This window comes from Budorcas taxicolor, chromosome 1 (assembly GCF_023091745.1).
Source record: "Budorcas taxicolor isolate Tak-1 chromosome 1, Takin1.1, whole genome shotgun sequence".
Classification (NCBI taxonomy): domain Eukaryota; kingdom Metazoa; phylum Chordata; class Mammalia; order Artiodactyla; family Bovidae; genus Budorcas; species Budorcas taxicolor.
The window spans coordinates 131,998,430-132,019,362 of record NC_068910.1 but is presented as its reverse complement, the minus strand read 5'-3'; the positions used below and the strand labels follow the sequence as shown (position 1 = coordinate 132,019,362).

Here is a 20,933-nt window from a genome sequence, read left to right as displayed (position 1 = left end):
CCACTTTTATTCAACACAGTCCTAGCCATAGCAATCACACAGTAAAAGAAATAAAAAGCATTCAAACTGGAAAGGAAATAAAATCATCACTATTTACATATGACATGAAACTACATTTAGAAAACCCTAATGTCTCTACCAAAAACCTGTTAGAACTAATAAATGAGTTCAGTAAAGTTGTAGATATAAACTTAATACACAGAAATATGTCGTTGTCTTTATACGAATAACAAACTATCAGAAAGAAAAAGCAAGAAAACAATCCTGTTTAAAAACTGTACTGAAAAGAACAAAGTATCTAGGAATAATCTTAAGGAGATGAAAGACCTATATTCTGAAACTATAAAACAGTGATGACAAATTGAAGGTGGTACACAGAGGTGGAAAGATGACCTGGGTTTGTGGATTAGAAGAATTAATTACTTCATTATTATAATGTCCATACTACCCAAAGCAGTCTACAGTTTAATATAATCCCTATCAAAATGCCTATGACATTTTTCACAGAGTTAGAATAAATAACCCTAAAATTTATATGGAGCCACAAGAGACCCTGAATTGCCAAGGTCATCTCGAGAAAAAAGAACAAAGCAGCTGGAGATATCACATTCCCTGACTTCAGACAATGCTACAAAACTCAGTCAGAACACCATGGTAGTGAGACAAAAACCGAGATCAGTGGAGCCGAACAGAGATCCCAGAAACAAACCCACTTAGGGTCACTTAATCTCATCTATGACAAAGGAGGCAAGTTTATACAAAGAAAAAATGACAGTCTCTTCAATAAGCGGTACAGGGAAAACTGAACAGCTGAATGTTAAAGAATGAAGTTAAAACATTTTATTACACCATATATGAAAAAAAAACCCAGAGTCAAGACCTAAATATAAAACTTCTAGAATACAAATGGAACACTGACAAATTGTAGTAAAATTTGTTTGGATTTGTCTCTTAAGGCAAAAGAAACAAAAGCAAAAATAATCAAACGGGACCTAATTAAACATAAAAGCTTTGTGTAGCAAAGTAAACCACTGACAAAAGACAACCTACTGAATGGAAGAAAATATTTATAAATGATATGACTGATAAGGGGTAAATATACAAAACATAAACAGCTCATATCACTCAAAATCAAAAACAATCTGTTAAAAATGGGCAAAAGACTTGAACAGACATTTTCCCAAAGACATTGCTAATCATTAGAGAAATGCAAATCAAAACCACAATGAGATACCACCTCACAGCTTTCAGAATGGCTCTCGTCAACAATGAAAGTTGGCAAGAAGTAGAGAAAAGGGAACCTTGGGACACCATTGAGAATATAAATTGGTGCATTCACTATGGAAAACAGTATGGAGGTTCCTCAAAAAAACTAAAAATAGAACCGTCAAATGGCCCAGAAAGTCCACTTCTGGGTATATATTTTGAAAGAAAAACAAAAAACCCCCACTAATTTGAAAGGATATATGCACCCCAATGCCCATAGCAGCGTTATTTACAACTGCCAGGATATGGAGGCAACTTGGCCACCTCATGCGAAGAGTTGACTCATTGGAAAAGACTCTGATGCTGGGAGGGATTGGGGGCAGGAGGAGAAGGGGACGACAGAGGATGAGATGGCTGGATGGCATCACTGACTCGATGGACGTGAGTTTGAGTGAACTCTGGGAGTTGGTGATGGACAGGGAGGCCTAGCGTGCTGCGATTCATGGGGTCGCAAAGAGTCAGACACGACTGAGCGATTGAACTGAACTGAAGTGTCCTTGAACAGATAAACGGATAAAGAAGAGGCAGTACATGTATACAACGGTCTATTATCCCACCATAAAAGTAATAAAATTCTGCCATTTGTAACAATGTGTATAGACATAGAGGGTACTATGCTTAGTGAAGTCAGACAGAGAAAGACAAATACTCTATGTTAATCAGTTATATGCGGAATCTGAACAATAAAAGAAGCAAATGTTTATAACAGAACAGAAGCAGACGCACAGATGGCACAAACCAGAGGTTACCAGTGGGGAGAGGAAAGGGAAAAGGGGCAAGATAAGGCTATGGGATGCAAAGTTACAAACTACCATGTATAAAATAAGCAACAGGACAGAGCACAGGAAGTATGGCTATTGCTTTGTAAAAGCTTTAAATGGAGTACAGTCTATAAAAACGTTGAATCACTATGTTGCATACCTGAAACTAATATAACACTGTAAATCAACTACACTTTAATTTAAACAGAGAGAAAGAACTGGGACAAAAAAAGAAAGGAAGAAGACACACACCAGTATTGTCAGAGGAGCCCTCTCACACCCACCCCTCCTCCCCAGAAGCCACTGGGCCACGTACACAGCTTTCTTTCCTGCCTCCATCTGAGCACTCTGGCTAGGACAAAAGTTCCTCTTTCCTTCAAGGTCATTCCTGCAGAGCTCAGCTCCACGTGACCTTGAGACACAGGTTCGATTTCTGTTTCAGCTTCCTCAGTCTATGCACACTTTGTTCCTCCCAGTGACGGAGGCCCCACAGTGTCTACCCTAGCTGCAACTCCCCAAATACAAATGCACACACACACATATATATATAATGGAAAATACAGGGGCCCCACAGTGTCTACCCTAGCTGCAACCCCCCAAATACAAATACACACACACACATATATATAGCAGAAAATGCAGGGGCCCTACAGTGTCTACCCTAGCTGCAACTCCCCAAATACAAATGCACACACACACACACACATATATATAATGGAAAATACGGGGGCCCCAGTGTCTACCCTAGCTGCAACCCCCCAAATACAAATACACACGCATATATATATAACAGAAAATACAGGGGCCCCACAGTGTCTACCCTAGCTGCAACCCCCCAAATACAAATGCACACACACACATATATAACAGAAAATACAGGGGCCCCACAGTGTCTACCCTAGCTGCAACCCCCCAAATACAAATACACACACACATATATATATCAGAAAATGCAGGGGCCCTACAGTGTCTACCCTAGCTGCAACTCCCCAAATACAAATGCACACACACACACACACACACACACACACACACACACACACACATATATATATATAACAGAAAATACAGGGGCCCTACAGTGTCTACCCTAGCTGCAACCCCCCCAATACAAATGCACACACACACACATGTAACAGAAAATACAGGGGCCCTACAGTGTCTACCCTAGCTGCAACCCCCCAAATACAAATACACACACACACACACACACATAACAGAAAATACAGCGGCCCCACAGTGTCTACCCTAACTGCAACTCCCCAAATACAAATACACACACACACACATATATATAACAGAAAGTACAGGGGCCCTACAGTGTCTACCCTAGCTGCAACCCCCCAAATACAAATACACACACACACATATATATATATAACAGAAAATACAGGGGCCCTACAGTGTCTACCCTAGCTGCAACCCCCCAAATACAAATACACACACACACATATATATATATATAACAGAAAATACAGGGGCCCTACAGTGTCTACCCTAGCTGCAACCCCCCAAATACAAATGCACACACACACACATGTAACAGAAAATACAGGGGCCCCACAGTGTCTACCCTAGCTGCAACCCCCCAAATACAAATACATACACACACATATAACAGAAAATGCTGGCCAGTGTTGTCAAACCCTCCTCTGGAGAGTGCGCTCTGGGGAAGCCATGAGATGACTCGATGGACGAAATTCACTGATGGGATCCAGCCCGGGGAGTGGCCACAATTCTCAGCTGCACTAACATGTTGGTGCTTCTCAAACGAGCCCGAGGAAGAGGGACACCTGTGGGTTCATGGTCTGACTAGAGTCCACTTGGGACCCCAGTGAACCATAGAGGTATCAAAGTCATCACAATATTAAAATATAAGAACATTATTCTCCAGAGCTGAACATTTAGTATGATCAGAACCCATGTGTACTTTATAAACAATTGAGCAACAAAAGTATGTTTTGTTTTGTTTTGGTAAACTTTGTTTGGAACTGAAAATGTGATTTCCCCACAGAAACAATCTTCTACACAGATTCTATGTAGAGCCTCAAGAAGGACCACAAAAGCCCATTTAACAGGATGTTCCTGAAGCATGTAGAGCACAGCATTATTTCTGTTTAAAGCATGCAGCCCACAGTCCAGCTTGGGACTCCCCCCATGGGCCTCTCCCTGCAGGCAGCAGCCGCCAACAGCCAAACAGAGAGCATCCTCCTCTGGTCTGGGTGGACTCTGGGCTTTTTGGGGTCACTAACATTCTTGAGAATTTAATGAAAACTTCTCTTTCACCTCTCCCATATTGATGCACATATAGTCTATATTTATGAATAACTTCAGAGGGCTCTGAATGTCCTGACTGGTTCACAGACCCCTGGTCTTACAAGAGGCCAAGACAGGGAAGGGCTGACTCTGAGGCAGTCATTTTCCCGTAGTGGTAGGGGTAGAACAAAGGAGCTGTCTACATAGGTGTTAGACTGAGGTTCCCTTCCATGTGGATCCCCATGTCTAGTGTAAATCAGATATTCTAAGGAGGATTCTACTGACTTAACATGAATTATATTGACTTAAAAAAAAATTTTTTTTGATCTGACTAAAATAAAAGGAATAAATCTCTCTCTGGGGTTTACAGTCAGGAGGGTCTACAACTCTTAGAGAAATCCACAGGCCTGCCTCCAGGCTGAGAATTCCCTGCACCCTGCCCCGAGGTGACCACCCCCTCCCCACCACTACCTGCAACTCCCAAGCTGACTTCCCCTGGGGTGGAGGGGGCTCACCTTGCATGAAGAGACATCGAGAAAAAGAAGCTCACAGGCTCTCCCCCTGCTGTGGGGTCTGACACCCAAGAATTCTCTCTGCCTTTACCCAGAAAAGCAGAAGGAACGAGGCCTGGGCAAGCCTCAGGAGACTGGGGCTTCCGGCTCCAAGAGGCCTCCACGGCAGGCAGGAGGGGCAGGAAGGGGATGCTCCCCTGACCACCCCCTCCTCCACCAGGATAAGAATGTGATGTCAGGCAAGTGCTAGCAGGGCCCATGCTCAAGGTGGGCAGTGGAACTATGTGAGAGTGAGAGCAGAGAAGACAAAAAAGACAAAGTCACTCCCAGAAAACCATTTTTTCTTTCCAAAATGTACCAGTCAATGAGGCAGGACCCCTGAAGATCAGCGAGTTCACCCTCATACTTTTGACAGACTCAGTCCTTTGATGCTACTGCTCCCTGGGGAAGCACACGGACTCCACATCGCCTGCCAGCCTCTATCAGCGGCAGGCTGGAGGTGGACTCCTGAGATGGAAAACTAGCTCACAGGGAAGAGGAGCTGTGATCGACCCGTGAGGCCTGCTCTAGACATGGGGGGGAGGCGGGGGGTGGTGGCTGGAGGACACGCGGAGGTGACAGACTCTGTGGCGTGCACACACGGCTCTCCTGAACCTCCAGCCCCGTCTGTAGGACTCTACCAAGTAATAAAAGGGCTCACTCTGTCTGCACTGGCCCTCCACACACTGTCTCCGCAGCCTCACGAGACACAGGATAGAGATCCTATCATCAGAAATGACAGCTCTGGGAGATGAAGCGATAAACTGGGGGTGGGTTCCCGGGGCCACAGACAAACAAGATGGGATTACAAAGTAGGATTAGAAGGCTTCTGGCTGGAGCACACTGCGACCACGCAAGCCAGTCTTTTTCCCGAAGTTCTGTCCACAGCCCCCAGCTCACTCCATCAGAGCCTCAGCCCTGATGGACAAGGCCTCTGCAGACCAAGAGTCCACCCCAGCTCTGGCCCAGCCTTTGACCCTCCAGTTCACTCCAGCTCCACTAGACCACCTATTTCTCTTCTACTCTTAAAAGACGGCTTATTCATATACTCCTGTGGTAGTTCATTTTGCAATGCCCTGTGACCGTTAGATTGCTGTCTCCTGATATTTAGGGGGTGACCAGGGCATCTTTTCAAATCATAAATCTTATCAAATTCCCTTGGTCAAAACTTTCCAATGGCTTCCATCACAAGTAGATTGAAATCCAAACTCCCTCCCACAGCCACAAACTCCACATAATCAGACCTTCCTGCCTCCAACCTCAACTCAGGGAGTGTCCCTCTGTCCTCTACACTGCAACCATGTGACCTCTTTCTGTTTTCCTATCTCAGCAAGCTCATTTCTACCCTCACAGCTCTTAACGAGCTATTGCCTGGAACACGATCTTCCCCCAGGTCTTCGTATGGCTGACCGCTTCACATCATGCAGGCTTTAGCTCACATTTCACTTCTACAGAGAAATTCCCTGACCACTTAACCCCAGGGAGCCTCAACCCATCACATTCACTTCCAACAGCCTGTTTATTTTCTCGACTGTTCTCCAAATAGCTGGAGTAATCTGCTTACTTGAATCCTCCAATCCCCCAACTGGGATGAAGCTCTGTACAGACTGATCTCACTTAGTCTCACTCCCCACCACATCTCTGGTACTGAAGATGGCATCCCACACACACTTTGTGAATGAATGGCTGTGTTGTTCAGGTTTAGAGCAGTGCATACAAGGTTGAACTGAATCATTCATGCCTGGCTGAGGAGGGGATGGTCAGGAGAGCATCCGCTTTCTTTTGGGGGCAAAAGCCACACCAGTTACTAGGTTGACTAAACCTCTATTTAGTAAAACCAGCAGCTATGTCATTTACAATGTGCACAGCCTCACCCCCCGCCCCCCAAATTTATACACTTCCGTGCTCCTTACTAGGTCTGGAAAACATCTTTGGAAATCTTCAATCTCTCTAGATGTTGTCCTGAAGTTTCCCATTCATTTCCAAGAGTTCTCCTGATAGCATTACTGGTTTTCACTACTAGCCGCTATTCCCTCTGCTTCCTGAACAAGATACAAAGGCTAAGCAATAACCTTCTGTAAACAGTTTGGGTTGAGGAAACCAGCCAGGTCCCTGGGAGGAGAGCTGTCTGGTTGAGCAAAGGTCTCCCTCGCTGGCAGCGCCTGCCCTGGGGAGCTGAGGGTGTGAGTGGTGACTGCCTGGACCCCAGCCTCCAGGACGGCTATGTGGATAGGACAGTGAGAACTCCGGCCCGCTGCATTTTACTGTCCTGACTGCGATTTGATGGGCTATTAAGTTTTACTGCCAAACTTCCTTGTTGGGTTTTTATCAGCTGTGTAAGTACACTTACACTGATTTTCACAACCTGGCAAAGAGGCTGCCCAACAGCTCCGCGACCACACTCTTTTCTGGCTGTAGGAATGCTGGCCTCCTGTCAACCTTAGGCCTTCACATTCCTCTGGATTTCATTAACTTCAGTTACATCTAGGATTTTATTACAGACCAGCAATGGAGACTTTCCTGGCTCTTGTAACCAGAATCTTCCAGGGGACCAGATTATTCTAGAAAGCTCCCTAGTACCTGGCACTCGATAGGAACCTGGATTTTCCTACCCACATTCCTGCTGCCTTGCCTGGACCTTGGCTTGGACAAGCCAGGGAGGTGGGGCTCCTAAAGATGCTAGCAGAAACACTAATGCTTTAACATTGTTACAGCCCCGCACCACCCCCCCACCCCCCGCCCACCCCAGAGAGACCTCAGGGCTCTTTCCAGGCTTCCAGCTGTACCTGCACCAAAGCTAACTGTAGACACGCAGACACTCTGGGGCAGACACATCCTGATGAATGGCTCATCTTTCTCGTTTAAAGAGAAAGCATGGGGGGTTTTTTTGCCCTTTCTTTACATTATTACAAAATGTAAATAACAAGCTCTAAAATTTTTTCTTCCAGGCTTCTATCCTAAGGAAATAATCTGACATGTGGACAAATATTTATACATGAAAATTGCCCTCTGCAGCATGATTTATAAGGGGAAATACAGTAAACAACTCAAACCTCCAATATTATGGGGCTGGTTAGGTAATTTATGGTGCTATTATATAATGGAATATTATGTGACCACAAAAGCATGAACAAATAAGCATTTTTAATAACATTATCTAGTATTATCTTATGTTAAGAAAAATATAAATGAAAAAGCATGGAAAAAAGAACTTAAAATGAAATCCCTTCCTCCCCCCGGCAAAACAAATGAAAAATCCAGATGAATTAAAAAAACAAAATGAGAAAAAAAAAAATATCACAAAATAGATGCATGCTAAGTTGCTTCAGTCTTGTCTGAATCTTTGAGACACTATGGACTGTAGCCTGCCAGGCTCCTCTGTCCATGGGATTCTCCAGGGAATACTGGAGTGGGTTGCCATGCCCTCCTCCAGGGGATCTTCCCAACACAGGGATCGAACCCGCATCTTTTGTCTCCTGCACTGGCAGCTGGATTCTTTACCATCAGCACCACCCAGAAGTCTTAGGACACTATTTTTATATCCCGGGGATGGATATCCCAGAGGTCAAGAGGGAAAAGGCAGGTTCTCAGAGGGCTTGGTCCTTGCAGGCTGTGGCCCCTAGGACCTGGGTTTTTCCCTGGCCCTACCTTTTTGGCTAATGTGACCTCTGGCAAACTTCTCAACCTTTTGGTGCCTCCCTTTCCTAAGCTGTAAAATGGAGGTAATCATGATACCCACTTTACAGGACTTGTTGTGAAGATTAAATGAGTTCATATATGGCAAGTGCTTAGAGCAATGCTTGATCCACACCAAGTGCTCAATAAACATTCTAGCTTGTATGTGACTATAAAAATGTAATGCTGTTGTACAATGAAAAGGCAGCATAGACAAAAGTAAGCAACAGACCAACAGGGAACATCTGGAACACAGAAAACAGATAAAAATGAATAACCCTAAGTATGGAGCTCTAGGTCAAGAAGAAAAAGACAACCCACAGAACAGCGGGCAAAGGGAATGAACAGTTGGTTCACAGAAGAAATACGAAAGGCTGATTGCCGCATGAAGGGATGCTCACTTCCCTGGAGGCCTGGGAGCTGCGGACAGGTTGTCCCCTTGCCCCATCTAGCAGGAATGTAAATGGCTGACAGTATTCAGGGCTGGCGGGGATGCAGGCTCTGTCACGCACTGCTCACCGGGTGTGGTGAGCCCTTCCTGGAGAGAAGTAGGTGGCATCCATCAGGGCTCAAGCACACTTACCACAGGGCCTAGTACCCTCCCTTCCCGGAGTCTAACACATCTCCACATTTAGACGTGTTCCCTAATACATTTGTTGATAAAGGTTTACTGCATTGTCTGGACAAATCCTGGAGATAGATGTCTATGATGGGATGGTTTAAAGTCCATAGCATATGTAAATTATAAAATACTATTTATTAGTTTAAAAGATTGTGGTAGATTTATATGCTAACATCTTACATTTACACAAAAATATATTCAAGACCTATATACTGATAAGTGAAAAAAATGCAAATCACAGGAAAATGGGTAAGAAACAATCCCTGCTGTTCAGGGAGAAGCACAGGAGGAAAAAGGACAGCCAACAGTCAGCACTGGTCAACCCTGAGAAGGGGGGCCCGGTGGGGAGGGGACTGTCACTGCTTACACTATATTCTATGTATCCCTTGAACTCTGTGCCCCCAATAACAAGAATGTTAACATTGTTCTTAAATTATTTGTGCCCTTAAAAAATAAGAGTGATCGCACAAAGGAGTTTTATAGCAAGATGGTTACACAAATCTACATATATTAGGAAAAAAAGTCAATTTAACTGTATGTTAATTTTTTTTTAAGTTGAAAACAAGGGAAAAAGAAAAAAGAAAAAGCAACTAGAAAGAATGATGACAAAAAAGAACAAAGTGGCTGCTTCTGAATAATGGGATTATACGTAGTTTTTTTCCTTGTTTATATTTCTCTGTACTGTCCCAGGGATCACATATTACTTGGAGTAGACATAAATGAAGAAAGAAGCAGAAATTCTGGAGTCTGACAGGGGTCTGATGCTGAATCCAGACAGGCAGCCCAGCTCCTGAAGGCAGGCCGGGCCCACAATCTCTGGCACACACCTGCTATTGGGAGTAATGGCAAAGAAAACCTCTCATCCTCGGCGGCCTGCTGCCAAGAAATGGGGCAGAGCTGTGGGCAGGCTGCCACTGCCCTGGGGAAGGAGCGGCAAGGGTGCTCTGATTCCCCAGCAGCTTCTCCTTAGGCCGCAGGACACCCATGGGAGAGACAGGCTGCTCCTCAGGCCCCCTCCTTGGAGCCCCACTTTGTTCCTTCTATCTCCCCATGTGAGTGACAGTCACTGTGGGGGGTGGGGGGTATTACAGCAGCATGTCCTGCAGGCACACAGAGAGGGAGCTGGTAGACATCACAGCGGCAAAGCAAACGTTGGAGAGAGATGAGTGACAACGGGCAGTGACTTTTCTCATTCAGAATGCAGCAGGAAGAAACACAAGGCACCACGGAGCGCTGGCTGCGGGGGTCCTGCTACCTCGCCCTCTTCAGATACTATTTACTGCTCTGCAGACCAGGGCACTGGGCCTGGGGCTGTGACCTCCCCCCAACCACTCAGAGCCCTGTGTCAAGGGCCATATGGACCGCAGAAGGGACTGGGCTCTGTCCTTGCCCGGCATGGGGCACGACCCCTCTAGGAACCCACTGCTCGCAACACACTGTTCCTTGGAGGTGGCCCAGGACCTGGACAGTGAGCTCTGGGGGCACACCTGCTTGTGAATCTCAGTACCCCCTGTCCCCTTGTTGTGACTGTTCCCTCGTTGTGGCCAGGCTGAGTTTATTTGTTCAACGACAACTCAGGCATCGGGAGTAGAAGCTGCAGAAAGATCTGTGTGGGATTTCTCCAGGACTCCAGCTGGGAGGGAGATGGAGGAAAAGGCTGGGATGGGAATTGCATGGCAGGAAAGCTGGAAAAGAGGGTAAAGAAGCAGGGGGTCCATGGAGGTGTTTGATAATCCCAGGCGCCTCTCCTGCCAAGAACCCAGGAGTGCAGTTCTACAGGGACTTGATGAAGGTTCCAGGCAAGTGGGACTCTGACGGAAACTAACATTGAGCACTTCCTCTGTACAGAAATAACACGACAAAGAGGGACCACGGCTCTTCTTGGGAATCTGTACCAGGATCAAGGTTAATCTTCTCTGTACTTTCCTCTGTTATCCCTTTATAAAGCATATATGCACTCCCTTTTTAATTAGCAGAAAATCATAAAGATAAATTCAGCTTTACAATTTGACTTCCAGTATTTCAGTCTGTGGGGATCTTTTAAAATCTTCATGCAGTTGCTCAGTATTTTAACTAGCTTTCCTTACTCTAATTCTAACCCTCGTAGATTTGAAAGTCTGCCTTTTTTTTTTTTTATAATTTCAACAAAACTGCTGATTAAAAAACAAGTAGCACCCTCTAGACAGAACCAGGCCAGACTCACAGTCACATAGCACCAAGGGGAGGTGTTCCCCTCGGGGTGGCCCCACCCTGCCCAGTTCTCCCAGTTGCACTTGGGAAAATAGCAACTCACCTTTGATAAAAGAAAGACATACTAATCCATCAACCTGGCAATCCTATACCAAGAAACAAACCAAGCTTATATGACAATCCTGAGTAGAATCCATGGTCTTCTATGTTGATAGATCCCAACTAGTGTTCCTAGGTCTCCAAAATGGTCTGTTTCTTAGCCACTCCCTATATGGTCTGGGATTGGCACCTATAACACTGTGATTTCCAGAACTCATGTTTTATTTAGTATTTGCTTGGGAACTCTGAGGCAGCAGTGCAATCTCTGGCCTCCTGACATTTGTCCTTTTCTCTAGGTCCCTCGAATATCACAGAAGTGGTCTCCTGATCAGGGTGGGTTCTCGGGAGCACTCCAGCAGAAGATACACACAGCTAGGCAGCTAGGGGACCCTGCTGTCTGTTAAACTCCTGGGCTCAGATTCCTCTCAAAACCACGTGCATTCCATCCCTTCTAAAGCCCAGGCACCTAGATAGAGAAGGAGAACTCTGTAGAGAGATTATTTAATGTGGAGCCACACGCATCAGATGTAATTTAAACGGGCAGTTCCTCAGGGAGCTTCACCTCGGGCTTCTGCCCTGGCCCTGTCACTTTGATAGTCCAGCAGAAACACACACACACACACACACACACACACACGTGTGCACGTGCGCAGGGGACAGGCAAACACCTTGTTAGAGAATGTAGGGTCTGTGATCTGCAGACACCTAACAAGCGAAACTCCAATTCTTTGGCCATCTGATGTGAAGAGCTGACTCATTTGAAAAGATCTGATGCCAGGAAAGATTGAAGGCAGAAGAAGAAGGGGACAACAGAGGATGACATGGTTGGATGGCATCACTGACTCAATGGACATGGGTTTGAATAAACTCCAGGAATTAGTGATGGACAGGGAGACCTGAGGTGCTGCAGTCCATGGGGTTGCAAAGAGTCGGACACGACTGAGCGACTGAACTGAATAAGCGAAATCTCAGCTCTATTCATTTGTTAAGTCTGAAGCTGGAACAGCCTCAACAGGGCTGGTATTCATAATACTCATTCACAATGACTAATGGGGAAACAAAAGGCTGCCATCTGGTTTCTAGTTCTCATTTTCTAATTTAGCTCTCAACAACCTCATTTGTTCGTTTTCTCATTCATTAAGCCCTTACTCTATGCCCACAGATGACTTAGATGGGGAAGTGATGATCACTCTGGTTCAGGGAGCCAGGTGGGTGCATTGCAAGGGGAGAGGGCAGGAAAGAACTCGACAACCAGGCTCCGGGGCCCAGACCCTGCCAGCATCTGCTACTACAATGAATTCCTTGCAACCTAAGAGTGCAAGAAAGAATACAGACAAAAATTTTCCCAGTTTGCAACCAGGGTTCTTTTTTTTTTTTTTTTTTTTTAAAGGGCTTAATAAACAATTGGGTTTCCCTAGTGGCCCAGCAGTAAAGAATCTGCCTGCCAGTGCAGGAGATGTGGGTTCGATCCCCGGGTTGGGAAGATGCCCCGGAGGAGGAAATGGCAACCCACTCCAGTATTCATGCCTGAAAAATTCCATGGATAGAGGAAACCTGGTGGGCTGCAATCCAGGGGGTTGCAAAGAGTTGGACATGACTTACGGACTAAACAACAACTAATAAACAGTTAGTTATTAAACAATTCCAATCTATCAGGTTCATGTTGTTAAGATTCATCAAAGGGGACACATACTCTTCATGCTGTGATGCATAAGGCACTGTTCAAACCACTCTGTAATATTCCAGGAGCCAGAGGGCTCTCTCTGGCACAGAGTAGAAGCACCAACACGCAGGGTGAAGTTCCCAGGAAGGAACTGAAAACAGTGAGCCCGGGCTCTGCCTCTACCACTGGGGCAGGAACTGGGGCAGGGTGAGTTCAGCTCTGGATGCAGCCTGACTTCCCGTAAGACTTGCTTTCAATAGCAAATCTGAGACTGGCTAGGAGAGTGTATCTCAGCAGGGAGAGGGCTGCCGTGCTACCTGGCGGATGTTCATTCATCAGGGTTCCTCCAGCCACAGGGACTGAGCCTTGGCAGGGCTGGGGTGACATGCTCCTAGGGCCCTCTCTGTCACTGCCCTTAATCAGAAGCCCTTTGAAATTTGGGTTTTTTAAGGGTTTTTTGGGGGTCATTTTTCAGGAGAAAGGCCAATAATTTTCCTTTGGATTCTCTTCAGAATTTGGCACTTATAAAACGGACTTGGGGAAATCCCCAGGAGTGGTCTACTTATGAACAATTGCTAATTAACCAAACCCCTGTGATACTGCAGGGAAGCTGAGTGTGGCAAGGCCAGGGCTCAGCGGTATAGGACTCAAAGAGCAGTGAGTGCCATTTCTCCACACAACTGTCTACTGGTCTGTAAAGTGGAGTTAATCATATTTGCTTTGCAGCACTGTGGGTGAGACAGAAGGAGATGGCCCTGTGGGCAGCCACTTTGTCACCACAGAGCAAATCACAATCAACAGCAGAAAGATCTCTATGACTAAGAGAATTAATAAAGTAATCTCTCACTAAAGATGCCTCTGTGGACTGGCAATTATGACACTGATCTGTGAAGAAGTTATTTTTGCTTCTTCTTCTCTTTCACAATCCCTTACCCACCATCACTGGGCCAAAGAGCTGGCAAGAAGCTATAAGAGAAGAGCACCCCACACCTGTACCCTGTCCCAGGGTGCTGGGGACCCAGCTTCATCACCCATTAGGATGGGCCCGCCTTTCCCAGAAGCTGCTCCCAGGAACTCTGGCCAGGGATTGTCATCCCTTGTTCACCTTTCCAGGAGCAGCCTTCTCCCTCTTAGAAAGGAATTACAATCCATTTCTATCCTTCATGGGAATGGGAAGGACACTGGCCTAGAAAAATCCTGAGCTACAGGGCTGTCAGTCAATATTGCAAACACTTTACAGGATTCACGTTTTTCTTCCCTTGATCCACGACGGCCACTGCAGGCCATGACAGATACCAGGTGAAACAGAAAGAAGGGGTTCTAGGTGCTGTGGGGACTGAGGCTCCAGCCCTGGCTTCACTGTGCCCTTTCAACTACTGGACAAGATACAGGCTCTCTCAGGGCCTCAGTGTCCCCACCTGCAAGCTAAGGGATGACTGCTGCTCTAGGTAAACAGCTAAAGGCTCAGAGAGGTGTCCACTCTGAGCTGAGGGAGAGAGGCTGTGGCGGGGAGGAGCAAGGTTCCACTCACATGGGGCGTGGAACATGACGAGCACAGAGGAGTGTTCCTTCACAAACTGGTCAAAGTCTTCATCGCTCAGGTGATAAACGGAGCCGCCCTCATCTGCCCAGGGAGTCTCGGGGACCTGGGGCTGTGGCGGCTGCGGACTGGAAGACCAAAAACAGGCAGAGCTCAGAGCACACTCCGGGGCCAGTGAAGCCCTCACCCCCACTGGCTCACACAGCCTGCTTCAGGGCTCCCCGCGACCCCCCGGGGGGAGCAGGGGGTGGGGGACTCCTCGGCCCTGCCCACCTCCAGCATCCCCTCAAGAGCCCAGAGGTGCTCAGCTGATATCCTCTGGCAAACAGTGGCTCCCAGCTGTGGCTCTCTAGGCAGGTCAGGAAACCTCCCTTCCTCCCTGTGATCAGGGTGGGGTGGGGGGATTCATTAGCATCTAAAACTTTAGCCAACTGGCAAGAATATAAACTATGGCAACAAAGAGTGACCTCTGACAAAGCTAACTGTTGTGCTGAGTGCTGCCCACAGGGTGAGGGGTGAGAAGCAGAGGGAATAAGAGGGGAGGGGTGGTGGGTGAGGAGGAGAGAGAGAGGCCAGGTGTCTTGAGAAGCACTGGGGGTGGAGTGGGGGCTGAGAGGTGCTCACTAACCAGTGTGGGAGGAGGGTCGTAATGAGAAAGAGTGGGGCCCAGGGGAACAAGGCTGGGGGCTCCCTAACCATGAGAACACACACTACCGTAGGAACCCTTCCTCAAGACCAGGAACAAAGTTCCCTAGTTCTCCAGAGGCGGAATGCTCAAGCAGAAAAGGCCAGTCTCAGAGGTCAGGTCAAATCCCTGTTCCCACCATGAGCTGCAAAACCTCGGGCTGTGGCCCACCTCCCTGGAGCCTGCCCCACCTGGGACAATTGTGTGCTGACTTTTACATCACCAGCTGTTACAGTGGGGGAGGCTCACAGCTGCCCTCTCTTGCGTCAAAGCCAAGGGTAAGCCTGCCAGTGACACAAACTCCCTGATGCTTTATGAACACCTTTGCCAGAGCCACCTTAATCATTACTTTGAAAAAATACCCTTTAGGATGACAAATGTGAAAAGACAACCATTGCTTCCTGCCTTTGAGAGCCTACAGTAAAAAAGAAAAAGTGCAAATTTCCAGCGGTCAGGACTGACAAGTCATAAGAGCAATGTGGCCCAAACAATGGAAGCTGGCTGTCCTCTCATGTGGCTGACGTGGTGGAACCTGCCACCCCCACCCCATGGCAGAGCCTGGGTCTGACAGCACCTTCAGAAACCCTCTCTGGTGCTCTTGACTAAGCCCCACTGGTGGTCTTAGCAATGGGAAGTAGCCGGGACAGGGTCAAACCACTCTGAGCCCATGTACATCTGACATTAGATGGGGCTGATGGCAAAGTCAAGCTTTAGAATGAGTCACCACCAGCCATTCAGCATTCCCAACACCAGGAAACCTAGGCTCCCATACACAGACTCAAGATACCAATTCCTGAAAGCATCACCAATTCCACTTCAGGGAATTTATCTTTTCAATATACCTGGACATGGTCATATTATACATATTCCAAGGTATTTATTAGAGATGATTTGTTATAGCAAAGACTGGAAGAACCCAGTACCCACTGGCATACGAATTGCTTAGGTAAATTGCAGTCCATCAGGACCCCAGAGGGCTGAGTATGGTGCAGGCGGACAAGGAAGCTCCCTACACTCTGATGTAGACAGCAGGGTCAGACCCAACAGGCCATAATATGCTAACTTTTGCATAAAATAGAGAGAGATAAAAAAATACTTATTCATATTTGCATGTGTCTGCATAAGGAAACTAATTAAAGTTTCTACCTCTAGGGGGTGGGAGGGAAAATAGGATGGAGGAAACAGGTAAAAGGAAGATGTTAATGCATAATTTTTAAGTATCTTTTAAAAACTTATTTAAATTATGTGAATGGAATCTATTCTAAAATTAAAATAATTTTTAAAAATCCGGCAAGAGTACACACATAGAATGGAGGAGCCATGCCTTAGTGGCAGCGCAAGTAAATGAAGGTGACTGTATTTCTAGTTAAACCTAGAGGAGGACGCACTCCAAAGCCACTAAAATAACATCACAAGAGCTAAAAAAGAAAAAGGTAATGAACTCACAGGAGCAAAAGCAAAGACAGAAAAAGAGGTCATTGCAAATTTAGAAACTAGAAAACTGACTTGGCAAAAAGATTTTTGCTTTTCTTAGAAGACAGAAACCAGAGGTGCTGGGTGCTCAGAGAGGGCAGGGACCCAAGAACTACCCCAATATGCAAAGGCTCCAGAGAACCAGAGGCTCCTCTTGAAGTGGGGCTGGGGCGCAGCGCTGGAAATGGGAGATCTTGGGATCTCCAGCAGCCCCTCTCCCACCCAGTGGACAGTAGGAAGTTTGCTTTCTGGAGGGGCCTGCAGACCTAGGCACAGCGGTAAGAGGGCACAATGACTGAATCGTGCCCTTTACTGTGTCTCCCCTTAAAGACAGGGGCTCCCTCTAGATCATCTCTCTACTTCCTGTGCCTCCCACAAAGCAGGTACCCAATAAACACTCTTTGAATCAATGCGGGAATGAGAGCAGAATGGTTCAAGGAACTGGAGGTGTCTAACCAGGAGAAAGAAGAGACAAGGGGAACATAATAGTTTTCTTCAAACATTTCACACATTAGCGGGAAGAGGAAGTAAGATTGATTTTCTACAGCCCCATAAAGGAGAACCAACACCAGATGGAAGCTCTAGAGAAAGAAACTTCAGCTCAACAGAACTAAGAACCTCCTATCTATGCAGATAAGAGAGAAAGAGCCAGACTAGGAGTCAGAATACCTGGCTCTGAGTCGTTTCCTCCACCTTTCAGCTCTAGGGGCTGAGGCAACCAGTCCGACTTAAAACATCTATCAACATACGTGCAGGCCCTTCTTCATCTGCCCTGCAGGTATATCTAGACAGACAATGGCCTTGAGATACTTTGTAAATGTATAAAGTACTACCCAGGTATCCCTAGACATCACTCATAACCTAGATCATAAGAATCACTCAAACATGAGTGGGCCCTCAAAATGAGTCGATGTAACTGCAAAGGGTTAATTTTAAATTCACACAGGATCTGCTTCAGTGACTTTAACCCTTTTTTGTTATAACGGCCTGCCTCCTGTGAAGGACTGTAAGGAAGTGAAACTAACACAGTCCCCTCCCTGCCTGAGGCTTGCCACTCTAAGGGACATTTGCAAGGATTGAACAGTCTTATTACTTTATTTCCTCTCCTCCCCCTCATCTCTGATCCATAAAAGAACCTGGCAGCCAGGCCCTGACAAGATGGTTATTTTGAAGCGCTAGTCTGCCACCTTCTCGGTCAGTTGGCTCCCAGATTAAAGTTTTTTCTTCGCCTCGACACCTCATCTCTCGGAATCACTGGCCTGTCGTGAGGGAAGCAGAGCGAGCTTGGACTCGGTAACACCAAGGCCCTGTTCTCTAAGGTGCTCAAGCATGATCAGTAACTCCACCTGTCCTAGAGATAAAGCAACACTGAAAGGGAACTGCTGGGGGCAGGTTCACTGACATTCACATTCCCTTACCATCCTGTGACCCTAATTCCCGGACTCTCCAGGACCGCGAAATGCACACAAAGCAGGTCCTTGCCTGAGGGAGGTGCACATGCCAGAGACGAGAAGAGGCAACTTAAAGCATGACAAGTCAAGAACACTTTGTGTTTATTTCCAATCCACTTCTGCTTCATATAAAAATACACAGGCAGAACTGGGTAGCCAGGTCAATACTGATTGCCACTTGTGAACACTCTACCTGCCAAGCCCAACTCAGCGGCATGCAATCTGCAGAGAGCGGAATGAGAAATGCAGCTGCTGGGAGCACAGAGGGCACAACCACCAGGATCACTGCAACCACCCCAGAGCCCCCGGCCGCTCCGACACAGGGATGCCCTGCTCTGCCCACTCGCCAGAGTCACATGTCACAGGGCAGGATTTGGCCCTTCTCTCCTGGGCTTCTGAGAGTCATCTGGAGAACTAGGAAGGCTGGACCATCCTCCTCATTGTTCTGCATTTAGCTGCCATAAGCCATGAGCAGCCAACGGAGAGGCCCAGGGAAGAAGTGCAGGGCAGCAGGAAAGGTGGGATCACTTCAACCCACAAACCAGGATGTGGGGGAAACCTGGTAAAGACTTAAAACACCTGATATCAGGGAAAAACACACACAGAGCGGGCTATCTGTTGCGGGGAATCTGTAAGAAAATGTCAAATGCCACAATACATTATTCTTGGGTAGTAGGGTAAGGGGGCCACTTTCCCCTTTAAATATTTGAGTTTTCCAGTAATAATATACCTCACTGAATAACCTTAAAATCAGAAAAGACTTTGAAAAAAACAATTAGCTACCTGGAAGCACAATGGCACTCCTAGATCTTGTTGGGGCATGAGATGAGGCAGTCCATGAGGGATCCTTCAGGAAGCGCCTCTCTGCCCCCACCATGCTGGGAGAGTGGGCTATGGTCCTGCGTTTGGAGGAGCTGCTGCCCAGAGGTACCCAGAGGCTGCCTTCTCTTCCCCAGAGTTACCCCATCAACCTCAGCGTGGAGACTGCACACCCAGGGTGAACCAAAAGCTGCTAACAAGGTCTCCTTTCCATGAGGGGCAAGGAGAGGAGAGGTGGGAAGTGGGGAGGTGCCAGCCCAGGACAAGGTGGAGGAACCAGGCTGGGGCTGTGTGTGGGGTGGGGACAGAGTGGTGGGTTCCCACGGGGAGAAAATAACCTGTCTCAGAGCCCCCACTGACATGCTCCCCTGGTCTAGGAGAGCAAGCAGTTCTGAACACTTTCTGAAAAAATAAATAATAAACCTTATGCATTTTGAAACCAGAAAAGTGAGTGCATTTTGAAACAAGAAAAGGTTAGAGAAGGGGGAGGGAAGCAGACAGATTTTATGCTCTGGTGACAAATGAGATTGCCATTTGTTGAAACCTTCTCCCAAAGCAGAGTGAGATATGTCTGGCTGGAGGAGAGGACATGCTTATTATCAAATGAAAAGGAAAACAGGGGTGTGAAAGCCCAGGTTAAGACAATGAGTACAGAATAATGGGGAGCTGCCTTCCTGGGCATGGGCTGGAATTGAAGTAAGAGATGGAGACAGAGATGTGGAAACGCTTCTAAGAAATAAAAGACAACAGGCAAACATGGTTTGGCTGTGGTATTTTATCTCCCGGGCCCCTGGGAACCCATGGAACAGAAGATTGAGAGTTTCAGCCTTCAGAATCAAACCGTTTGTTTCCTGTGGATTCTGGCGTTTTTGTTTTTTTTTTTTTGTACAAAATTTATCCTCCTTTCTCATTCTGAAAACACACATTTTCAAGCTCCATGTCTTTGGATAACTAATTCTTTAACCCTGTGCCCATGCAGTAATAATGCCAATAAATATCCACCATGCTGGCATCTGGGTAAAAAGGGGAGGGCTCCAGCCAGAACTCAGGGGAGCTGCTGCCCGGGGCCAAGCCTGGCCCTGCCCCTGTCAGCTGCAGGAGCTTGGACGAGCCACTCCATCACTCTGCTTAGTTACCTCATTCATGAAATCATGAAATAAGGATAATAGTATCTGTTCTGAGGATTCCATAAAATCCACAGAAAGTGCTTAGAACAAAGTCAGGCACAAAGTGGAGCCCCCAAAATACTATTATTCCAAGGACTGTGCACAAATAGCTGCACATGGGCAATGACTGGCAGAGCCCAGAGCAGGTGAGCGCTTGGGGCAGATCAGGGTGGTCAGAACTCCAGCCATGAAGAAGGGGGGTGGGGGAGACAGACTCCCCATCCAACACACTGGTCAGGGTCCAAGCATCACACAAAAGTCACACGCCTAGCATGGTGGGGGTGCGGGGCGGGGATAGTTTGGGTTGTAAGGATCTAATCACATTACAAACAGGATCACAGGGTGCTATGAAGCAGCTCTGCAGGGATGCATGGTGAACCGCAAAGCAGTCTGCAAATCTAAGGCATTAGGACACTTCTTAGCTTCACAGCATCTAATACAAAGTGTTATGTTTAAAATAAGCATTCGACTGACAACTCTATTTTCAGAGAGACCTGCAGCGGAACCTCTCTCAAACCTGCCATCCTGAGTGAGAAATGCTTCTATCCATCAGGTAGACAGTAAGGGGGGGAAAAAACCTATCTGAAATGCAGTCATCACAGCAAGTCACATGAAATTCTCCCAACTTTCACATCCTGCACTCAAAGATCCCTCACCTAGATGCCGCCCACAATCAGCTGTGTGGGCAGCAAGAAATGGTCCTTTCCTTCCTCATT

General features: G+C 46.8%; 1 protein-coding gene across 1 annotated transcript in view; it reads right to left on the bottom strand.

Annotated features, from left to right (window-relative positions):
- The window catches only part of PDIA5 (protein disulfide isomerase family A member 5), a 93,420-nt gene that overhangs the window by 19,259 nt on the left and 53,228 nt on the right, over positions 1-20,933 (bottom strand). Inside the window, exon 11 of the mRNA XM_052642914.1 lies at positions 14,615-14,751. Coding sequence (XP_052498874.1) covers positions 14,615-14,751 — 137 coding nt within the window. The remainder of the gene's footprint in view (positions 1-14,614; positions 14,752-20,933) is intronic.